Below are 19,943 nucleotides of genomic sequence, written 5' to 3'. Positions count from 1 at the left end.
ACAGCGGGTTAAGCGCAGGTGGCGCTAAGCGCAAGGACCGGCATGAGGATCCTGGTTCGAGGCCCCGGCTCCCCACCTGCAGGGGAGTCGCTTCACAGGCGGTGAAGCGGATCTGCAGGTGTCTTTCTCTCCTCCCCTCTGTCTTCCCCTCCTCTCTCCATTTCTCTCTGTCCTATCCAACAACGACAACATCAACTACAACAACAATAAAAAGACAACAAGGGCAACAAAAGGGAAGATAAATAAATAAAATTACAAAAAAAAAAAAAAAATTACAAAAAAAAAAAAAAAAGAAATTTGACCTGCAAACTTCAGCACCAGAGTTGACCCAAAGGACCACACAGCGATCCCTTCAGCAGGGTGCTCAGAAAGCCATAATGGGACTCTTCTTTTTTGAAATGCCTAGTATTCATGGTCCTCCACAAAGATACATCTGAAAACTTGTGTTCACTTTGAAAATGTATCCCCTTCTCCCAAGTTAGGAAATGAGGACTCTGAATTTTGTCAATTCAGGTTTTGAAGACCAATTTAATTTTATTTTTGAGAAAAATGAAGATAGAAAAACACCAGAGCACTGCCTAGCTCTGGCTTAAGGTGGCGTGGGGGATTGAACCTGGGACTTTGGAGCCTCAGGCATGAGTCTCTTTGCATAACCATTATGCTATCTACCTCCACCTAGTAATTTTTTAAAAAATATTTTATTAATGAGAAACAGGAAAGGACCAGACATCACTCTAGTACTTATGCTGCCAGGGAGTGAACTCAGGACCTCATACTTGAGTCCAGTGCTTTATCCACTGCACCACCTCCTGGATCATGGCAGCAATTAATTTGAGTCAAGAATAGAATAATTTTATTCCCTAAGGTTTTTCCTTCATTTGTAAAATAGAAAAAATATATTTAGCTAACTTCTCACTTGGTCTCATATCTCGCAGGAACTATGTGCAAGATGTTTTGGGATTACAAGTTCTGTAAAATTACGAGTTGGCAAACAAAGTCACGACACCTAAGGGTTACTGGAAATTTTTATTCTTGGCTCACCAGACTCAGAACTGACTAATGCCAAAAAGCTTCTGGGCACGTTAGCTGTTCTTGTTTTTTTTCCGGGTCCTGCCCCAGCCCTTTAGATAGAGGGAGATCACAGCACTGAAGTTCCTCCTGGCTCCCTATGGGGGCCAGGGATGGAATCTGGGTCTTGAATATAGCACAGCAGACTTCCTACCAGGGGAGCTAGCAGGCCAGTCCACAGAGCTACTATGGTGCCAACGACAGAAGTTAACTTGTTCTCCCTAGCCAGGCTTAACTCGAGTTATCTTTATCCCTTTAGTCAGTTTTTTTTTTTAATTTATTTATTCATGAGAAAGATAGGCAGAGAAAGAACCAGATATCACTCCGGTACATGTGCTGCTGGGGTTGAACTTGGGGCCTCATGGTTGAGAATCCAATGCTTTATCCACTGCACCAAATGGACCACAGTCAGTTTGAATTTAAATTTCAGCAAACTCCTCAGGAATTCATTGCCAAAGCAGGGCAAAGGCAATTCTTTGGTTACAGACCTGAATAAACTATTCTATAAATGACTGCTGATCAGATAGGATTAGTCACACCAAGCAGTCACACGCGTGACATGGCCCTGAGGTGGGAGAAAGTGATTTCCTCATCTTTTATCTCTGGATGTGACCAGATGGTTTGTGTAGGTTAAAAGCAGGTATGCGGAAGTAATTGTGTCAAGTCTTTTTTTTTTTTTTTTTTTTTAAGATTTTTATTTATTTATTAAAAAGACAGGAGGAGGGAGAAAGAACCAGACATCACTCTGGCGCATGTGGGGATCAAACTCAGGACCTCAGGCTTGAGAGTCCAAAGCTTTATCACTGCGCCACATCTTGGACCACAATTGTGTCAAATCTTAAGCCTTAAGAAACTGCTAGTATTTTTATGTCTGAGACTCTGAGGTCTCAGGTTTAATCCCCAACACAAGCCAGAGCTGAGCAGAGCTCTGATCTCTCTTACTATATGCATCTTTCTCATTAAAATAAAAAACAGGGACTTCCGGAGGCAGGGCTACGGAGCAGCAGCAGCTCTGTTTGTCTCCTCTCCTGGATCAACTAGGAATACCAAAGGAGACCACCTTGGACCACAACAAGACAAGACAGGAGTGACTTCAGGAACCCACTAGATCACCAGTGAGAGCAAACACGTGTGGCTCGTGGACAGAGAGGAGCCTAGGGAGAGATTAAGTGGCTGGTAACAGTTCAGCAGTTTACCAGTTGAGACACCACCTCCACTCTGTTTCACCAACAAAAAGACAGCTGAAGGGAGGAGAGGACTCCCCTGAGACTCACCAAATGCAAGTCTCCATTGCTACTGCCCTCAGAATCTGGAGCAGCGGCAGTGAGGCCCTCTGCTGACACCAGGGGACAGAGGACTAACCAGGAAACTCAGGAGAAAATCTATACCTTGGAGCCTAGCAGTGGGGCTGTGAGTCTCTTTGCATAAGCAGTGGATTATCTCTGCCCCACCCTGCTTTATTTCTTGTTTAGGAGTCAGTGATTAAGCCTACTTATAGTTTAAAATCCCTCAGGCTCCCATAGCCTACAGGGAAGAAAAAGAACAAAAGAGGTTTTTAAACCACTGAGCTCCAACTCAAGGATTAAAATACTATTGAAACAACTTCCACAACTGTGAACCCTTTAATTACCTTACTTAGACACAAGTCAATCCAGGCAAGAGTGATCAGTAATTTGAAAAGTACCGAGAGAGGGACCTCATAACATAATATGTTAAACCAACAAGAAGAAATATTGGAGAAATGAACCAGGACAATAGTCCAGCTAAAAGCACGTGGCGTGAAGTACAAGGACCAGCTCAAAGATCCTGGTTTGAGCCCGACTCCCCAACTGCAGGGGAGTTGTTTCTCAGGCAGTGAAGCAGGTCTGCAGGTGTCTCTCTCTCTCCCCCCCTTCTCTCCATTTCTCTGTCCTATTTAACAATAACAACATCAATAATAACAACAATCAAAAACAAGGGCAATAAAAGGGAAAATATATTTAAAAAATTAAAAAATTTTAAAGAAATTGTTAGGCATGTACACAGATGAAACTAGATATACAACTCCTAGAAAAAGTTCTCAAAATTTTACTACCTACCTACATATACTACAAAAATTAATGGTAGAGGTCCTTCTTTAGTTCTGCAGAAGTCCCTCCACCATGACTGCATGGCACATGGCTATGTTAACTGGCACTAGTGTCTGCTATGACATGATACAAGTTATCCTGAATGAACCTCACTTCCACCACCTAGTTTAGCCCAAATATGAGGACAGCTACGGTGCCCCTATCACATCTTAAAATATTTGTATCACATCTCCCAGTTCTTCTTCTTTTTTTTTTTTAAGCAGTAATTTATTATTCTGCATGCAGGGTTAAAGAAAAAACATTTCACAGAGGACCAGGAAGCCTACTTAGGATCTGTACTCCATGAACTTCACCATGGGTGATTCTTGAGGACAAGCAACTTGGCAACACCAAGTGAGTGTCTTTTATTGTTACCACTTAGGGGAAAAAAAAAAAACCAACCAATCAATCAAACAAATAACAACAACAACAAAACTGGCATAGGGTTTCAAAATGTCTATTACAAAATTACCAGCAGCAGTTTAAGCATGTCAGCCATGCCTGTGAACTGCACACTCTGTTCACACAGACAAGGCCTGTTTCAGAAAACAATTCTGTGTTTAGGAAGCAGGACTTTTCTCATCTGAGCACATCACATGCCCTGTAGATGATCCAGCCTCACAGCTCAGGACCCATTGGTGACTGTGTCTTCCTCCATCTCCTCTTCACCGTCATCAGCAGGGCCTAAAGAAAAAGCCAGAAGACAGGCTGACTTCAGTTTGCAAAGCTTTTGCCCAACAAGTAGGGACGGGGGGGGGGGGGGGTAGAACCCTGGTCCTTGCGTACTGTTAACATGTGTGCTCAATTGGGTATGCCACTGCCTAGTCCCTCTAGATGTTTCCGTAAAGGTCAGTAGTTTGCAATATGGAGTAGGAAATCTTTTCATATTTTCTTTCTTGAAAGTCTATTGGTCTGGGGCTGGAGAGGCATCATAATGGCTATGTCAAAGGTTTTCATGCTTGAGGCTCTGAATTCACAGGTTACACTCCCAGCTCCACAAGCCAGAGTTGAATAGTACTCTGGCAAAGGAAGAAAAGGGAGGAGGGGAGAAGGGGAGAGGGCAGAAGGGAAGAACAAAGTGAGAAAGAAAGAGAGGAAGAAAGGCAGGTAGGCATGGAGGCAGGCCATTGGTCTGATGTATGAGGACCTGAGTTCAAGCCACTGGTGTCCCCCAACTTCAGGTGGGAGGCTTTAGGAGTGGTGAAGCACTGCTGCAGGAATCTCTCTGCCTCCTGTCTCTTAACGATTCCACTGAGGGGCATGCCAATGGGTGCTCTACTAGGCTGAGTGAGCGTTCTCTCCATCCCTGAAGGTTTTTTGTTTGTTTGTTTTTAACTAAAGCTTGGGATTCTGAATTTTTACTTTGTTAATAAATGCTACTAGTTGCTCTCACTTCAGTGACAAGCTCCCTTCCAGAAACAAGTACACAGAGACAACCATCCAATGGAGGTAAAGAAGCGCTTCATGTCTGACATCCACCCTCACTCAGAATCTCAAGGAAACGGGGGCCGGGAGGTGGCGCAGCTGGTTGAGCACATGTGTTATATGTACAAGGACTCAGGTTCAAGCCCCCAGGTTCCCCTTACAGGGGGGAAGCTTCACAAGCAGTATCTCTCTCCCTCTTCCATTTCAGCTTCTGTCTCTATCCAGTAAGTAAATAAACATTAAAAAAAAAACAAGAATCTAAAAAAATAAATAAAACAAGAATCTCAAGGAAATGTACGTGTAAGGGGTAATGTTTAATATAATTAACCATTTACACTGCTTTCTGGAGGGCAAGCTTAAGCATACTGGTATAAAAACATATACACGTTCACTAACAGAGCGCCCAGTGGTCCAGAATAATCAGGGGAAATGCTAAAAAAACAAATGATGCTTTCTTGTTATTACAGAGTTTGGCCTCAAAGAGTACCCCTGCCCCCAAGTTCCACACAGTGAGAACCACTGACCTAACTAATGTCTTAGTTAAAACATTAACATTAAACTAAATTCAGTTTAAACATTATTTCCTTAGCTTGCCAGTCCAGGGAGAAATCTCTTCACTACATTTATTATTATTATTCGCAGTGTCTCTGTTATACCCTTGCTACCCAGAATGCTCTCTGGCAAGTGGCACTTAAATATGAGAAGAACTAAGACTCACGCAAATTCTGTGACTGTTAGGACCTGTGCTAAGTGCTTCCTCCAATGTATCTCACTTAGTTTGCCTCATTAGCGTTTTTGAAGTTGGGACTATTATTACTATCTTTGATTTAAAGATTTAAAGACACTTAGTTGGGATTAAGAAACTACTCAAAGGCAGAGACTGGTATGTCTAGCATCTGAGCCTTAGGCTGTCTTGTTGTGGGGCTCTGCTCCCAATTTCTGTCACCCATACTGGTCACTGAAAGCCCATGGCATTATCCTAGTGCTCAGTGTGTCACTCAACAGCTATAAAATAATGTTTCTGGGAGCCGGGCGGTAGCACTGCGGGTTAAGCGCACGTGGCGCAAAGCCCAAGGACCAGCATAAGGATCCTGGTTCGAGGCCCCCCTCCCCTCCCCCAGTTCCCCACCTGCAGGGGAGTCACTTCACAGGTGGTAAAGCAGGTCTGCAGGTGTCTTCCTTTCCCCCTGTCTTCCCCATCTATTTCTCTCTGTCCTATCTAACAACAACATCAATAACAACAACAACTACAATAAAAAACAAGGGCAACAAAAGGGAAAATAAATATAATAAAAAAATTAAAAAGAAATAATGTTTCCTCTCTTAATACCCCCTCCCACCTGGCCCATTCTTTAAAAAAAAAAGAAAAAGAAAAAAAAGACCTTGATAATCTCCGCTGTATCTGCCCAAATTTAGTGTATATGAAAACTGACAATTTCTCCTTGTTGGGGTTTCACTGCTCTGGGTCAATGATTTTTTTTTTTCCCCAAGAGCATTTAAAGGAGTTTTGTGCACATTAAATTATATGGGGGGGGGGGGGCTAGATTCTAGCACATGTACTGTTTTTGGAATCACTAGAAGGGGGCTCTGATCTGAAAGCTCAGAGACAGAACGAGGTTTCCCGACCTGATCGGCGCTCTCTGCCAGGTATCTGGCCAGACTGCAACAAGCCTTTGAGCCGCTCCACTTCTGCCAGAGTAGATGCGTTTGCTATAGCATTCTGGAGGGAGGAAATAGTGGCAAAGGAGACGATGATCTCATTTACGTTTCAACCACCCAGAAAACATTCAGACACTCAAAGCAACTTTTGAAGTAGGAACGTGAAATGGCTAAGGTTTCTGTGGGAGAAGGAATTGTACTGGTCCACTGAGATCAACCCAGAAACCAAAGTATAAAAAAACCCTCATTTTGGCAAAGAGATGCAGACCCCTTATGAAAGAGAGCAAATAATCATACCATCTGCCCTCAGCATTTAGCTGGAAGTACGTCTTTGGAAATCTGACACTGGATACTTAGGAGGCAACAGCCCCAAATGAGGATTTTTATTACTCATCAGACAGGAGAATCAGCACATTTCACACAGCTTTGTTTTCTAAAGTGAACATTACTGCGAACACTGAGACTACACACACAGGTAGCTGACCATCCAAATCACTGCATCCTGGGAAAATAGGGACCAGAATCACAGCCACTTTGGCTCATGTAAGTCATTTAAATCAGGGCCTGGCTAAATAGTGACTTTGAGTTTTTCCATATATGAAAATATAGCTGGATTCTTAACAACTGTGGGGCAGAAAACACTGCAATGTTCAAACTTGGTCTATTACACCTAATAAGCCAAACCTCAACCCACAGCAGCCCGAGTCTTAACACAGCGTTACCTTGATGGCTTCTACGTCCCCTGGAGAGGGCCCGCCTTTCTTTTTGTCCATAGCTAAACCAGCACCTGGATTAAAACTTGGAAGGGGAAGGAGGAGCAGAGATGTTAAAAAATCAACCAGTAGAAACTGCTTCTCTTACTTTCAAAAGGTTTGAAAGTAATTCAACCAGTGTAGTATCTTATCTTTGTTAACAAGCTGATACGAGAGACTCCCTCCTTCAGAAACACCAACCACCCAGCTCATCTTCCTACAGAGAAAGCAGGATGTACATGCCACGCAGTGAGATGGGAGACTGAAATTTACTCTGCTCGCCTGGGAGGAATCTCCTCAGATGTGGCAGGCCGCTGATGGCGGTGACCATCATCACGAACATTGAACTTTGTATTAGTCACAGGTGTTTTGTTTAATTTTTTTTTTTTTTTGCAGGCGGCAAACTGCCAGACAGATAAGTGTTTCTGAAGGTGAAGTGGAGTGAAGTTGGATATCCGGATCTTACGTTTTGCTTCTCCTGGCAATATCCTTTGCAAGCTGTGCACCCCGTTTGCCCTTGAACATTTTCTCTGCTTCCTGACGCTCCTACAGCGACACCACACACAGAGTTAATGGAAATAGGGGTACCACATGCATTTAGATGCATTCCTCAGGAAAAAAAAAAAAAAGAGGAAGAAAACTCTCTTGAAATACTCTGGGTTGGTTAAGAATGCCCAAAAGCCAATTTCGAATTTGTAGACAACACAATGGTATTTACTGCCTTCTCTGGTGAAGTAAAATTCACTCTCCTCTTTATAAAAATAAAATTTCCTGGGCTGGGGAAATGATGGTTCTGCAAAATGACTTTCATGCCTGATGCGGCAGAGGCCCCAGGTTCAATCCCCAGCACAGCAAAGGCCAGAGCTGCGCAGTGCTTTGGTTAAAATAATAATAATTGCCCATTTTTCTTTCAGCACAGGGGGATGAGACTTGGACTTACAAGCATGAGGCCCAGCGTTCAATTCCCAGCTTATGCCAGAGTGCTGCTCTGGAGTCTCTTACTAATGGGATTACAAAGAAATCTTTAAAAAAAAAAGTCACCCCAAACCCCTCCCCTCAACCCATTTCAAACGAGGAGATAAAAAAACAATAAACAACTCCCCATCACAAGAGGAAACTGTTCAAACAGGCATTAGAGCTGCTGAATCACGGCTTGTGGACTAAGGACCGCACTAAACTCCCAGGGCGGTGGATGGTGCTCCCCACAGTGGCTGAGTCTGTGCCACTTCTGCTGTGAGCACCACCCCACAAAATAGTGTGAACTCAGAGTAGAACACCATAAGCCACTATGAAAGAAAAAAAAAAAACAAAAAACCAACCTGACATGAGATCCCCTCCCACAGCCAGCTCCACGCCTCCTTCTAATTACAAATAAACAGTAAAACTCTGGCAGAAATAAATGCACCGAGAATACAAGACTGGACTGGTCTGGCTCACGATCAACAGAATGATACTTACTTTTAGTTTCACCTTTTGGAAGTCCAGTACTCTGACTTGTGGAACTTTATAAATAACATACAGTCTATAATGCTTCTTATTTGTTACAGGATTTCTTAGAATACTACAAAAAAAAAAAAAAAAAGGAACAATATGAGGCTGACCTTGTTCACAGCACAGCCTTATTTAGCAGTCCATTTAAATTAAATCTAACAGGTCCATATATCAAAGGAAAGATCACAGGTTTTTTTTTTTATTAATATCTTTCAGTGTCTTGATGACCTAAATAACATTAGGGAAATATCAACACATCACTGGGTCCAATGGAGGACTTCCAGCCTTGATCAAACATTTCTCAAAAGCTTTCACTAACTAACTAACTGCTTGCTTTGAGGCTGTGTGGGACAATGGATGTTTTCTTAAATGGTTTCATTGGCCACATTACAAATCCTGTCCATACCTTAGATAAGTCAGCGACTTGAGAGATGCCAAAGGGTCCAGATCACCCTGTAAGATAATGGCCACAGCAGGTAAGAATGTAGTTGTCAGGTGCTATTCACAAACTCTGAGATGTGGGTGCCTTTGGAGCAAGGACTTATCTGTAAAGTATGCCGCCCTTGCCACCAAGTACAGTATTAGCACATCACAGGTAATTCACATACTTCTACTGAAACAAGCTGATTAAATCTGAGTTCCTTAAGCTTTGCGCTTTGGCCTTAATAACTTGTTTCAATAGAAGAGACAAAAACAAAACCCCTGGTTCCCTGTAGCTTCACAAGGGCCACTGAGTTTAGAGCAATGATTTGGGGTAGGGGGGAAGTGAAAGTTAATGTAATTGCAGAACAAGTTATTTGCAAAGGGGACCTCAAGTTAGGGGTTTGGCACAAGCTGATTTTTTTTTTTTGACTCCAGGGGTTATCGCTGGGGCTCAGTGCCTGTACTACGACTCACTGCTTCTGTGGACATGTTTCAAATTTTTATGGATATGACAGAGAAATTGAGAGGGGGAGGGAAAGATAGAGAGGAAGAGTGACAGAGAGACACCTGCAGACCTGCTTCACCTACTGTGAAGTGACACCTCTGCTGAGGTGGTGGAAACAGGAACCTTGCACTTCGTACTATGTGCTTAATTAAGCCAGTGTGCCACTGCCAAGCCCCACTTCTTTTTTTAAAGTAATGAGAAAATGAGAGGGAGATAGAGAATGACCTGCAGCTCTGTTTCACCACCCATGAAGCTTTCCCTCTGAAGGTGGGGATCAGGGGCTTGAACCTGGGTCCTTGCGCACTGTAATGTGTGTGCTTAACCAGGTGCGTCACTACCTGCTCCCCCCCCCCTTCTTGCTAGTACCAGCAAATGGTGGAAATAGCAAAGATACCTTTATTCTAGGCATTCCAGAATATTTTCGAATTATTTTCCAAGGTTAAGAAACAAATAAGTGTGTGCCTATGATTTCTTTTTTTCTTTTAAATTTTTTTATATTTATTTATTTTCCCTTTTGTTGCCCTTAACGTTGTTGTTATTGATGGCATCGTTGTTGGGTAGGACAGAGAGAAATGGAGAGAGGAGGGGAAAACAGAGAAGGGGAGAGAAAGACAAACACCTGCAGACCTGCTTCACCGCTTGTGAAGTGACTCCCCTGCAGGTGGGGAGCCGGGGGCTTGAACCAGGATCCTTAAGCCGGTCCCTGCGCTTTGTGCCACGTGCACTTAACCCGCTGCGCCACCGCCTGACTCCCGCGATTTCTTTTTTTTTAAGGCAGGATGATTTTTGCCATGTGCGCTTAACCCGCTGCGCTACTGCCTGAACCCCAACAGGATGATTTTTGAATTTTCCCAAACTGTCCCATAAAGCAAGGCACAAAACCAAATAAAACTACGGCCAACAGTCACAGACAAGCTACTTAGCAAGAATCGTAAGGCAGGAATATGCAGGGGCAAGGCAGTTAGAGTGACAGAAACTGCATGGGGGCGGCAGCCCTGCATTTGATAGGCTCAGCACGCCCTCAACTGTCGGCAGCTACTCAGTTCAAGAACAGCAGCTGGCGGACGCGTGTGATCCAGCAGTGAGTGTGAGAGGTCTGTGCTCTGGTCAGAAGGGGCAGAGGAAGTTGGGCCCTCACTCTTTTTTCTTTAATTTTTTTTTTTTTGAGAGAGATGCAGAGAGAGAAAGACACAGAGAAACACCAGAGCACTGCTCAGCTCTGGTTTATGGTGGTGCAGGGGATTGAACCTGGGACTTCAGGCATGAGTCTCTTTGCATAACCATTACGCTATCTACTCCGCCCGGCCCTCAATCTTAAACCTTTTTATTTATTTTTTTAATTTTATTGGTTTATTTATTTTGGAGAGTGATGGAGAGAAATTGAAGGGGGGAGGGAGATAGAGAGAAAGATACTTGCAGACCTACCTCACCACTCGTGAAGCTTCCTCCCCTGCAAGTGGAGACCAGGGGTTTGAACCTGGGTCTTTATGCACTGTTATGTGTAAGCTTAACCAGGCCCACCTCTTAAATCTTAAGAAGCTTTTATGTCACAGACTAGCGGGGAGGGGGGCTCAGTGGGCAAAACCCTGGCCTCTTCAAACATGAAGAGTTAAATCCCTGGCATCACATATCCCAGAATGATGTTCTGGTTCTCTCTTCCTCTTACTCGATAAATCTCAAAACAAAACACCCTTTATAGAAAAATAAGCTTAAAAAAAAAAAAAAAGCAGTTGGGGCAGCCACTCTGTGGTAATGCAGACACGAGGTTCCAAGTTCAAGCTTCAGCACTGCATGTCACAGTGATGTTCTGGTTCTGTCTGTTACTTCAACAGAAAAATCTTTTTTTTTTAATTTAAATTTTTTAGTATTTATTTATTCCCTTTTGTTGCCCTTGTTGTTTTATTGTTGTAGTTATTATTGATGTCATTGTTGTTGGATAGGACAGAGAGAAATGGAGAGGGGAGGGGAAGGCAGAGAGGGGGAGAGAAAGATAGACACCTGCAGACCTGCTTCACCGCCTGTGAAGTGACTCCCCTGCAGGTGGGGAGCCGGGGCTTGAACCGGGATCCTCAAGCTGGTCCTTGCGCTTTTTGCCACGTGTGCTTAACCAGCTGTGCTACCGCCTGAGTCCCTCCAACAGATAAATCTTAAATGAACAAACAGAAAAAGGAAGAAACTGCGTATTATCCAGGACAAAGTTCATACCAAGAAACTACTGGGAATAAACTTTACTTGAATAGGACAGGCTCAATGAGGAAAAACAAAAGGAAATCAAGTGCAGGTAACAGCAGAGGTGATGGGCAGAGCTAGTTCACTTTGAAATACTTTGCAGACACCTGCAGAGGGCGCTCCAGAGTCTGCTACCAGCTTCTTCTAGCGTTGGCCCTTCTTCCGTAGCCAGTCAACAGCGTCAGGTTGAGCCTGATGTAAAGTTTCGAGACCTCCTTTGAATCTAGCTTATCGTTCCTTAAAAGGAACAAAAGTGTGGTCCAGGAGGTGGCACAATGGATAAAGCATTGGATTCTCAACCAAGAGGTCCCAAGTTCAATCCCTGGCAACACATGTACCAGAGTGATACCTGGTTCTTTCTATCTCTCCTATCTTTCTCATTAATAAATAAATAAAACCTCTTTAAAAAAAAAAAAGGAAAAGTATCCCTAGAGCTCACTTAAAATGGAGAATACAAACTGAACCAGACCAGTCAACTTACAGGAGTTAAAGGGCAGGACCGCAGATGACAGAGGCTTGGGGTGAAGGGGAAGGGAGGCTGGGATGTGATCAAAGGGGATGTTCACAGTCCTGTTCTGGGAACCGCACATCCAATGTGGTGACTGCCATCAATAATGCATGCTTTGAACTTCTGAGAGCAGATCTCAAGTATTCTATATTCTCTCCACCCCCCCCCAACAGTTAAGAGAATTCTAAGGAGACTGCCAATGCACTATTAGACAAGATTTTAATATGTGAGATTTTCCATAACTGACAGGGCAAGTGTAGCCTTCATCTTTGCAAACAGCTTTACATGAAATTACAGAATATATAAAAACATAAACCTACAGAAGTCTTTCATGCCTGAGGCTTAGGTCCAGGTTCAGTCCCCAGCACCACCATAAGGCACTGCTGAACAGTGTTCCGGTACCTCCCTCTGCATCTCTCATTAAAAATAAACAAACAATACTGGGCGCAAGGCAGCTTGTGCTAGTCATCTGCCATCAGTGACCGCTATACTGGCCACTGTGATTCTAGAAAGGTACACAGGACAGTGTCTTTCTTAAGTATTATGACAGCACTGGGGAAGTTTAACATCTCTCTCTCTCTCTCTTTTTCCTGGGCCCCAAGTTTGATCCCAGCTACTGTACAGGGAGTAGTGCTCTAATGTGTCTCCTATAAATAGGCAAATCTTCTAAAAGTAGAAAGGTCAGCTATAGGGCTGGAAGCTGGCTCTCTGGAGTAAAGGGCACACACCCTGTTCTATGGGAACTCAAGAACCTCAGGGTGGCACCATGGATGGCACTGGGGAGCTCCAGGTGGAGTCATGCTGTGGGATCTCTCCTCCTCATGCCCATCTCTCTCAGAAAAATAAACACTAAGGGCTGGAGAGATAACCGAGGGTGTGAGTCTTGTCATGTTTAAAGCCCAGGTTTGGGGGTCTGGGCGGTAGTGCAGCGGATTAAGCGCATACGGCGCAAAGCACAAGGATTGGCGTAAGGATCCCAGTTCAAGCCCCCCGGCTCCCCACCTGCAGGGGAGTCGCTTCACAGGCGGTGAAGCAGGTCTGCAGGTGTCTCTCTTTCTCTCTCCTTCTCTGTCTTCCCCTCCTCTCTCCATTTCTCTCTGTCCTATCCAACAACAGCTATGACAACAATAACAATAACAACCACAACAAGGGCAGCAAAATGGAAAAAGTGGCCTCCAGGAGAAGTGGATTTATAGGCACCGAGCCCCAAAGATAACCATGATAGGCAAAAAAAAAAAAAAAGATAAAGCCCAGGTTTGAGCACTGACATAGCTCAGGGTTTGTGGTGTCTGTTACTCTCTCTGAATGAGAACAGAGAATACTAGGTGTGTTCTAAGTTGTATGGCTTTCTGCTAACACTGGCTCAGAACCAGTGAAATAGTGCAGGCGTGTGACCCTAGAGAGAGAGAGACAGACAGACAGACAGACAGACACACCCACAGGCCATGAAGAGCTGGGCTGAGGGGGCACCCAGCCATGGGCTCAGCAGGAGTGTCACTCAGGCCCAGGTTCCAGGACTTATTCTCTGACACCACATGAAAACAAACAAACCCCAAAACACCATTAATTACCCCTGCCCCATAACACTTACTTGCACAAAACAAACAAAAAAAGCCCAGATCCTGAATTAAGAAGATGACAATCTCTAAGAAGCATGTAATGACCCCCGCCACCTCCCAGCCGCCCCCCGCAACCCAATCCCTTTGACTTACCAGCTCCACGAGACTGTTGTTGGTGAGGACGAGTTCTGTGAGGCAGGGCAGAGCCTGATCAAGCCCCTCACCTATGCGGCTACAAGAAAAATGGGAGTTTTAGTAAAAGCGAAAACCAAGTAAGTGGACAGTTTCTTCTGAGTCCTTGCGCAGAGGGGTTCAGAAGTTAAGAACTGGAAGAGACTCAGAGATCGCTCTTCCAACACTGTCACAAAGAGGGGAAGAAGACCCCCCCCCAAGAGGAAACCTCCTGAGGTCACAGGCTACCGATGGCAGAGGGAGGGTTTTGGAACTTCACCTCCAGAGAGGCCCAGGGCTCCTTTTTACCATCACAGTGTGGAATGAGGCCTAAGGAAGGAGGAGCATCTCATCTAGAACACGTGACTGAGCTCACCCAGCCATGAGCTTCACAGGTCAGTACAAATACAAGTGACTCTGCCTCCGCAGCTCAGCTATGGGGCAAGACAACCGCTCCACAGGAGAATGGTCAACTTCTGAAAAACATGGCCGCTTAGACACCCCACCCGGCCCTGTTCTCCAGTCTTTAGTAACTTCTCTCTTAATAAAAGTTATAGTGACGACAGAAGGTTAGAGAATATTGCAATGTCATTGTCATAAGTAATCTTCTTAACAACAACAAAAAAGGGCTGCTGTTAAAGAAAGCCAATGGGAGGGGGGCTGGACAGTGATGCAGCTGGTTGAGCACACATTACCATGTGCAAAGACCCAGGTTCAAGCCCCTGTTTCCCACTTGCAGGGGGGAAGCTTCTGAGAGGTGAAGCAGATCTGCAGGTGCCTCTCTCTCTAGCTTCCCTTCCCCTCTCAATTTCTCAGTCTCTATCCAATAAATAAATTAAGATAAAGGGAGGAAGGAAGGAAGGAAGGAAGGAAGGAAGGAAGGAAGGAAAATAGGAAATGGCAGTGGTCCAGAGGTGGCACAGTGGGTAAAGTCCCATGCTCAATGATCCATGGCATTGAATGTGCCAGAGTGATGCTCTGGTTCTCTCTCCACCTTACACCTGCTATTAATAAAGGAGAGAAGGAGAGAGGGAGAGACAGAGAGAGAGAGAGTCACAAAAGATGTGATACAGATGCTCAGTAAAAAACAGAACCGACAGCTTTTATGCATCCTTTAAATATTATTTTAGGGTTTGGGAGGTGGCTCAGCAGTAGGAAAACGCCAGAAGGAAGATGCAGGTTGGACTGGCAGCATGTCCCGTGTGTGTGGCAGCCTTTCCTGGGAACACTGATGGCGTATTACAGGAGAGAACGACTCCCCCCACCCCACCCCCCAGCACACACTCACCATATTCTGTTGTTGTTGACTAGTAATGTTTTCAGTCTCCTCAACAAGGGAAAACCATCCAGTTTCCTGATTTCATTGTCAGAAAAATCAATAGCATCAAACTGATCTAAGGTAGCACCCAGATTTTCAATCACAGGAATTTTATACCCTGTAAAACGGAAGAGGATAAGAGTTGGGCGGTGGGTTAAGAGCAGACGGTGCAAAGCACAAGGAATGGCGTAAGGATCCTGGTTCGAGCCCCCATTCCCCACCTGCAGGGGGAGGGTCAGGTCCCCTTCACAGGCAGTGAAGCAGGTCTGCAGGTGTCTCTCTTTCTCTCCCCGTCTTCCCCACCCTCTCTCCATTTCTCTCTGTCCTATCCAACAACGACATCATCATCAACAACAACAATAAAACAGGGGCAACAAAAGGGAATAAATAATTTAAAAAAAAAATTTTTTTTTTAAATGGAGGACACAAACACTGATAGAGTTATAAGGTATCAAAAGGCATCAGCAGTATCTTTTTCGAGAAAGATTTATCAATGAGCAACAGAGAGAGGGAAAGAGAACCAGGGTGGAACTTGAGACCTCCCGCTTGTCCATCACTTTACCCTCTGTGCCAGTTCCCGGGCAGCAGCAGTACCCTAGTGACAACCTGACTCAAGTTTTTCATTCATTCAGAAAGTATTTAGCCGGCATCGTCAAACACTGCAAGACACTAGGCACAGAAAATGGAGAGGGAGACACAATATAATGGTGCTACAAATGACAAAGCTGTCAGAGGCTCTGGGATCCCAGGTTCAATTCCCAGCAACACCAGCAGCCAGAGCAGAGCAGTTCTCTGGTGAGAAGAGGTCAACAGTCACACGTTTCTGGCTGCTTCTGGTCCGGCAGTGGATGGCACCATGGTCACGTCAACAAGGGCAGTTAATATGATGAGCACGGCCTAACGGCCGCACTGCTAACTCACATTCCTAGGAACACTCACTAGGCTCTAGAATTGCTACAAGTGTCCAAACCTTGTTCGTGCGTGGAGTATAACGGTTCACAATTCCATTTGCGTCTCCACAGGCCAGATTCCCAGAACAAAAGATACAACAGCTCGCTGTTTCTTCCCTGAAATCTCCCATCTAGACTGTGAGCTCAGTGGCTTGCACACGATGGTGATTCACTCCTAGACACACTGACTGGTCTAGAACGGGCATCACCACGGTGCTGAGCGAGACACCGTGAGCAGCCCTCCTGCTTACAGCAAGTCCTACGGCAAACTAAACACCCCCAGCCCCGTAACTCATGGCAGAGAACCAAAGGGGTACACGTTCTCCAAGAAAGGAAATCTGCAGCCACAGGAAAGCTCTGGCCTCTCCCCAAACTCCCCCATGGGAATCAAAGCAGAGGACCGGGCAGGGCTCCCTCCATGAACAGCAGAGGCCACAGGCTGTTCCCCAGGCCTGTTTCCACGCTCTCATCCCCACACAGGCTGCTCTGCTTCTCGCCCAGCAGGGCTGAAATAGCCGTAAACAAGTAGGCCGGCCAGCGCTAGGGACCAGGGTCCCGTGTGCCAGCGTGGTGATGTTCTGTTTCTCCCTCCTGCTCATTAAACAAGGGAGTGCTGCGAATAAAGCAGTAAAACAAATATAAGTAAGATAAAGCAGTGCTCCTCCAAAAAGAATTGTGGTTCATACTCTCAGAGGGGGAGAAATGTTCAGGGGAAGACGACCACAGGGCCCTGAACTCCATCAAGACCCAGAGAGAGAGAGAAGAGGGTAAAAAAACCAAGGACATTCAGAAGTAGAAACAGGTATTGGTGTGACTTAGAAAGGCAGGACCATAGGAAAAAAAATGCAAGGATATCCCTGTTCGAGGCCCGTCCCCACCTGCAGGGGGAAAGCTTTGTGAGTGGTGAAGCAGGGCTGCAGGTGTCTCTCCCCCTTCCTTCTCGATTCCTGACTGTCTCTATCCAATAAATAAATAAATAAATAAATAAATAAAATTAAAGTATCCCGGTTCGAGCCCCCGGCTCCCCACCTGCAGGGGAGTCGCTTCACAGGCGGGGAAGCAGGTCTGCAGGTGTCTGTCTTTCTCTCCCCCTCTCTGTCTTCCCCTCCTCTCTCCATTTCTCTCTGTCCTATCCAGCAGCGTCGACATTAACAGCAATAATAACTACAACAATAAAAAAACAACAAGGGCAACCAAAAAGGAAATAAATAATTTAAAAAAAAAAAAAAAAAAAACCCTGGTGGGGGGGGAAATCTGTGGAATCATACCCGTCATCTTCTAACGTTGTGAACCAATATTAAATCACTGATAAGCTGCAGCAGCAGCAGCAGCAGCAGCGGTGTCCTGTCTCCCGAGCCACGGGCTCTCCACAGCTCAGAGTCGGGCTGCTGAGCACAGCAGGCATCACATCGTATTTTATTTTAATTTGGCTAAAGGAAGGACAGCGGGGGAAGCCAAAGAGACACCCGTGAAACAGCTCCTCGGCAGGTGTGGGGGGAGTGGGGCTCGAACCCGGGTCCTGGCGCATCCGACTGTGTGCTGAGCTCCGGCTGCTGCCGGTGGGGTTTGAACCTGGGGCTCTGGAGCCTCAGGCTGGGAGTCTCTCGCTGCATAACCGCCGTGCTACCTCCCTCCGCCAGCTGACATTTTAAAACGCCCCGATCTAAGCCAAAGACGAGGCGATGGAAACGAGCGGGACGGCCGCGCGGGGCCGGGGTCCGAGGCTGCAGCCCCGCCCGCCGCTCCCCTCCCGGCGCGCAGGCCGTCCGCGCACGCGGTCCCCCGAGCCGCCCCGCCCCGCGCCGCCGCCCCCTCACCCCGCAGGTCCAGCTCCCGGTCCCGCACGGCGTTGGTGTACTGCGCCGCCTGCTCGATCAGCTCCGCCGTCAGCTTCACCATCCTGCCGCCGCCGCTGCTCCCGCCGCTCCCGGTGCTGCCTCCCGCCCGCCGGCCGCCCGACTCCCGGCGTGCCCCGCGCCCGCCGCCAGGCAGCAGCAGTCGCAGACGTCTGCGCGCGCAGCTCGCCGCCCAGGCAGAAACAATCGAGCGCGGATACGCCCACCCACCAAGGACGGGTTTGGTCCTGGTTGGAGTCTGGAGGCTCCCGTTTTCTGTCGTTAAGTTAAAAGGGGAAAAATGAAAGTTTCTTTCTGTGTCTATCTTCCTCAAAATAAAATAAATAAAATATTTTTAAGGGAATCGGGCGGTAGTGCAGCAGGGTTAAGCACAGGTGGCACAAAGCGCAGGGACCGGTGTAAGGACCCCGGTTCGAGCCCCCGACTCCCCACCTGCAGGGGGGTCGCTTCACAGGCGGTGAAGCAGGTCTGCAGGTGTCTGTCTTTCTCTCCCCCTCTCTGCTTTCCTCTCCTCTTTCCATTTCTCTCTGTCCTATCCAACAACAACGACATCAATAACAACAATAACTACAACAATAAAACAAGGGCAACAAAAAGGAATACATATTTAAATATATATATATTTTTTAAAAGGGGGGAAATGTGAAAGCAGTCGAAAGGAGCTTGCTCGAGTATCGGTGCACCTCGGGTTGAAGAGGGGACAAGGTGACAATAGCACCCCTGGCCTCAGCGCTCCCCGTCCCAGCCAGCGATGGGCTTGAGTCCCTGCTCCAGTGAGCGGCGAAACTCAGCCCGGCAGGGCTTTAGGTTCAGCCTCTAGACATTCACATCATTCATTCATTCATTCATTCATTCATTCATTCATTCATTCATTCATTCACTCATTCATTCAGGGCTTGCGGTTCAGCCTGTGGCCTCTAGACATTTACATTATTCATACACCCACTCACTCACTTACTGGACTGAGAACCAGAGCAATCTGGTGCATGCGATGCTGGCGATGGAATAAAGGACTTGATGCTTGAGAGTCCAACGCTTTATCCCAGGCCATCTGACATTTTAAAATGTTTAAACTGAAAAGTGACCGAAAGAAAAGGGCTTAAGAAACCAAGCCAGGTAAAGTACAGGACCACACTTTATTTTTTAAAATTATATTTATTTATTTGATAGTCAGCCAGAAATCGGAATTATAGTGAAAGACAGAGAGACACCTGCAGCCCTGCTTCACCACTCGTGAAGCTTTCCCCTTGCAAGTGGGGACCAGGGACTGGAACCTGAGGCCTTGCTCACTGTGATGTGTGCGCTTAACCAGGTGCACCACCACCCAGCTCCCAGGACCACACTTTAATAAACCTTGGTCCACCTCAACAGATCCAAAGACTCAAATTGGGGAGACACAGAAGGAAGTGTTGAGGCTGGGTTGGGGATCCAGTGTCCCCTGGTGGAGGGAGATGACAATTTGGTGGAGGATAAGGTGTGCTGACACCTATCTTGGGGGACCATAAACCTATGTGACACCAGCAATCCTGTAAACCAACAGTTCATCAGTTAAGTGATTAAAACAAAGGAAAGCACAAATCCAAATTCTCCAGCAAATCCACTCAGACAGTAATCTGCACAGCTACCTCTCTATCAAGACAGAGAAAACTTCCCTCCCTTCCTGAGGGTAACCACAAACCCAACTCCATAGATTTCTTTTGCTTGTTTTTTTTTTTTTTTTTTAATATAAACAGAAACATGCAGTGAGCTTCTGTGCCTTGCTTCCCTGGCTCTGTACCATCCGGAATTCACTCAGGTAGCACACAGGCATTGTTATTAATGACTTGCTCTGCAGCTCTGAAACAATCCCATTGTACATCTTACACCGTAACCAATCCAATGTGCTGTTGACAAGGTGCTTGTGTTGTAAGGGTTTTGCAGT

At 46.0% G+C, this 19,943-nt stretch overlaps 1 protein-coding gene and 1 long non-coding RNA gene across 3 annotated transcripts; one reads left to right on the top strand and one right to left on the bottom strand.

Moving 5' to 3' along the window:
- Nucleotides 1–3,438: 3,438 nt before the first annotated feature.
- On the top strand, nt 3,439–7,800 carry LOC132534854 (uncharacterized). The gene is made up of 2 exons (XR_009546586.1): nt 3,439–3,530; nt 7,409–7,800. It is a non-coding gene; the product is annotated as an uncharacterized LOC132534854 (long non-coding RNA).
- Nucleotides 3,618–18,145, bottom strand: SNRPA1 (small nuclear ribonucleoprotein polypeptide A'). 2 transcript variants are annotated; one of them, XM_060179296.1, is made up of 9 exons: nt 17,984–18,145; nt 15,187–15,334; nt 13,881–13,959; nt 8,910–8,956; nt 8,471–8,573; nt 7,479–7,558; nt 6,983–7,058; nt 6,228–6,321; nt 3,618–3,860 (listed from the first exon to the last, which is right to left on the bottom strand). In XM_060179296.1, exons 1-9 carry the CDS (start codon nt 18,063–18,065, stop codon nt 3,802–3,804), a joined length of 768 nt encoding a protein of 255 aa, XP_060035279.1. In that variant the 5' UTR covers nt 18,066–18,145; the 3' UTR covers nt 3,618–3,801. The 2 variants fall into 2 exon arrangements, with proteins under 2 accessions (XP_060035279.1, XP_060035280.1); XM_060179297.1 differs by lacking the exon at nt 17,984–18,145 and adding an exon at nt 17,679–17,917.
- Between the last annotated feature and the right edge of the window lie 1,798 nt (nt 18,146–19,943).

The sequence above is a fragment of the Erinaceus europaeus genome, chromosome 20 (assembly GCF_950295315.1).
Source record: "Erinaceus europaeus chromosome 20, mEriEur2.1, whole genome shotgun sequence".
NCBI classification, from domain to species: Eukaryota; Metazoa; Chordata; class Mammalia; order Eulipotyphla; family Erinaceidae; genus Erinaceus; species Erinaceus europaeus.
Note: the sequence above shows the minus strand (reverse complement) of the source record. Positions and strands in the feature narration are given on the sequence as shown.

Excerpts from the sequence above, each read along its gene's own strand:
- SNRPA1 (XM_060179296.1), bottom strand. The coding sequence starts at position 18,065 with ATGGTGAAGCTGACGGCGGAGCTGATCGAGCAGGCGGCGCAGTACACC. Across the intron at positions 8,957-13,880 it reads ACAACAGTCTCGTGGAGCTG|GGTGATCTGGACCCTTTGGC; the intron begins GTAAGTCAAAGG and ends ATTATCTTACAG. Across the intron at positions 7,559-8,470 it reads TCCAAAAGGTGAAACTAAAA|GAGCGTCAGGAAGCAGAGAA; the intron begins GTAAGTATCATT and ends GTGTCGCTGTAG.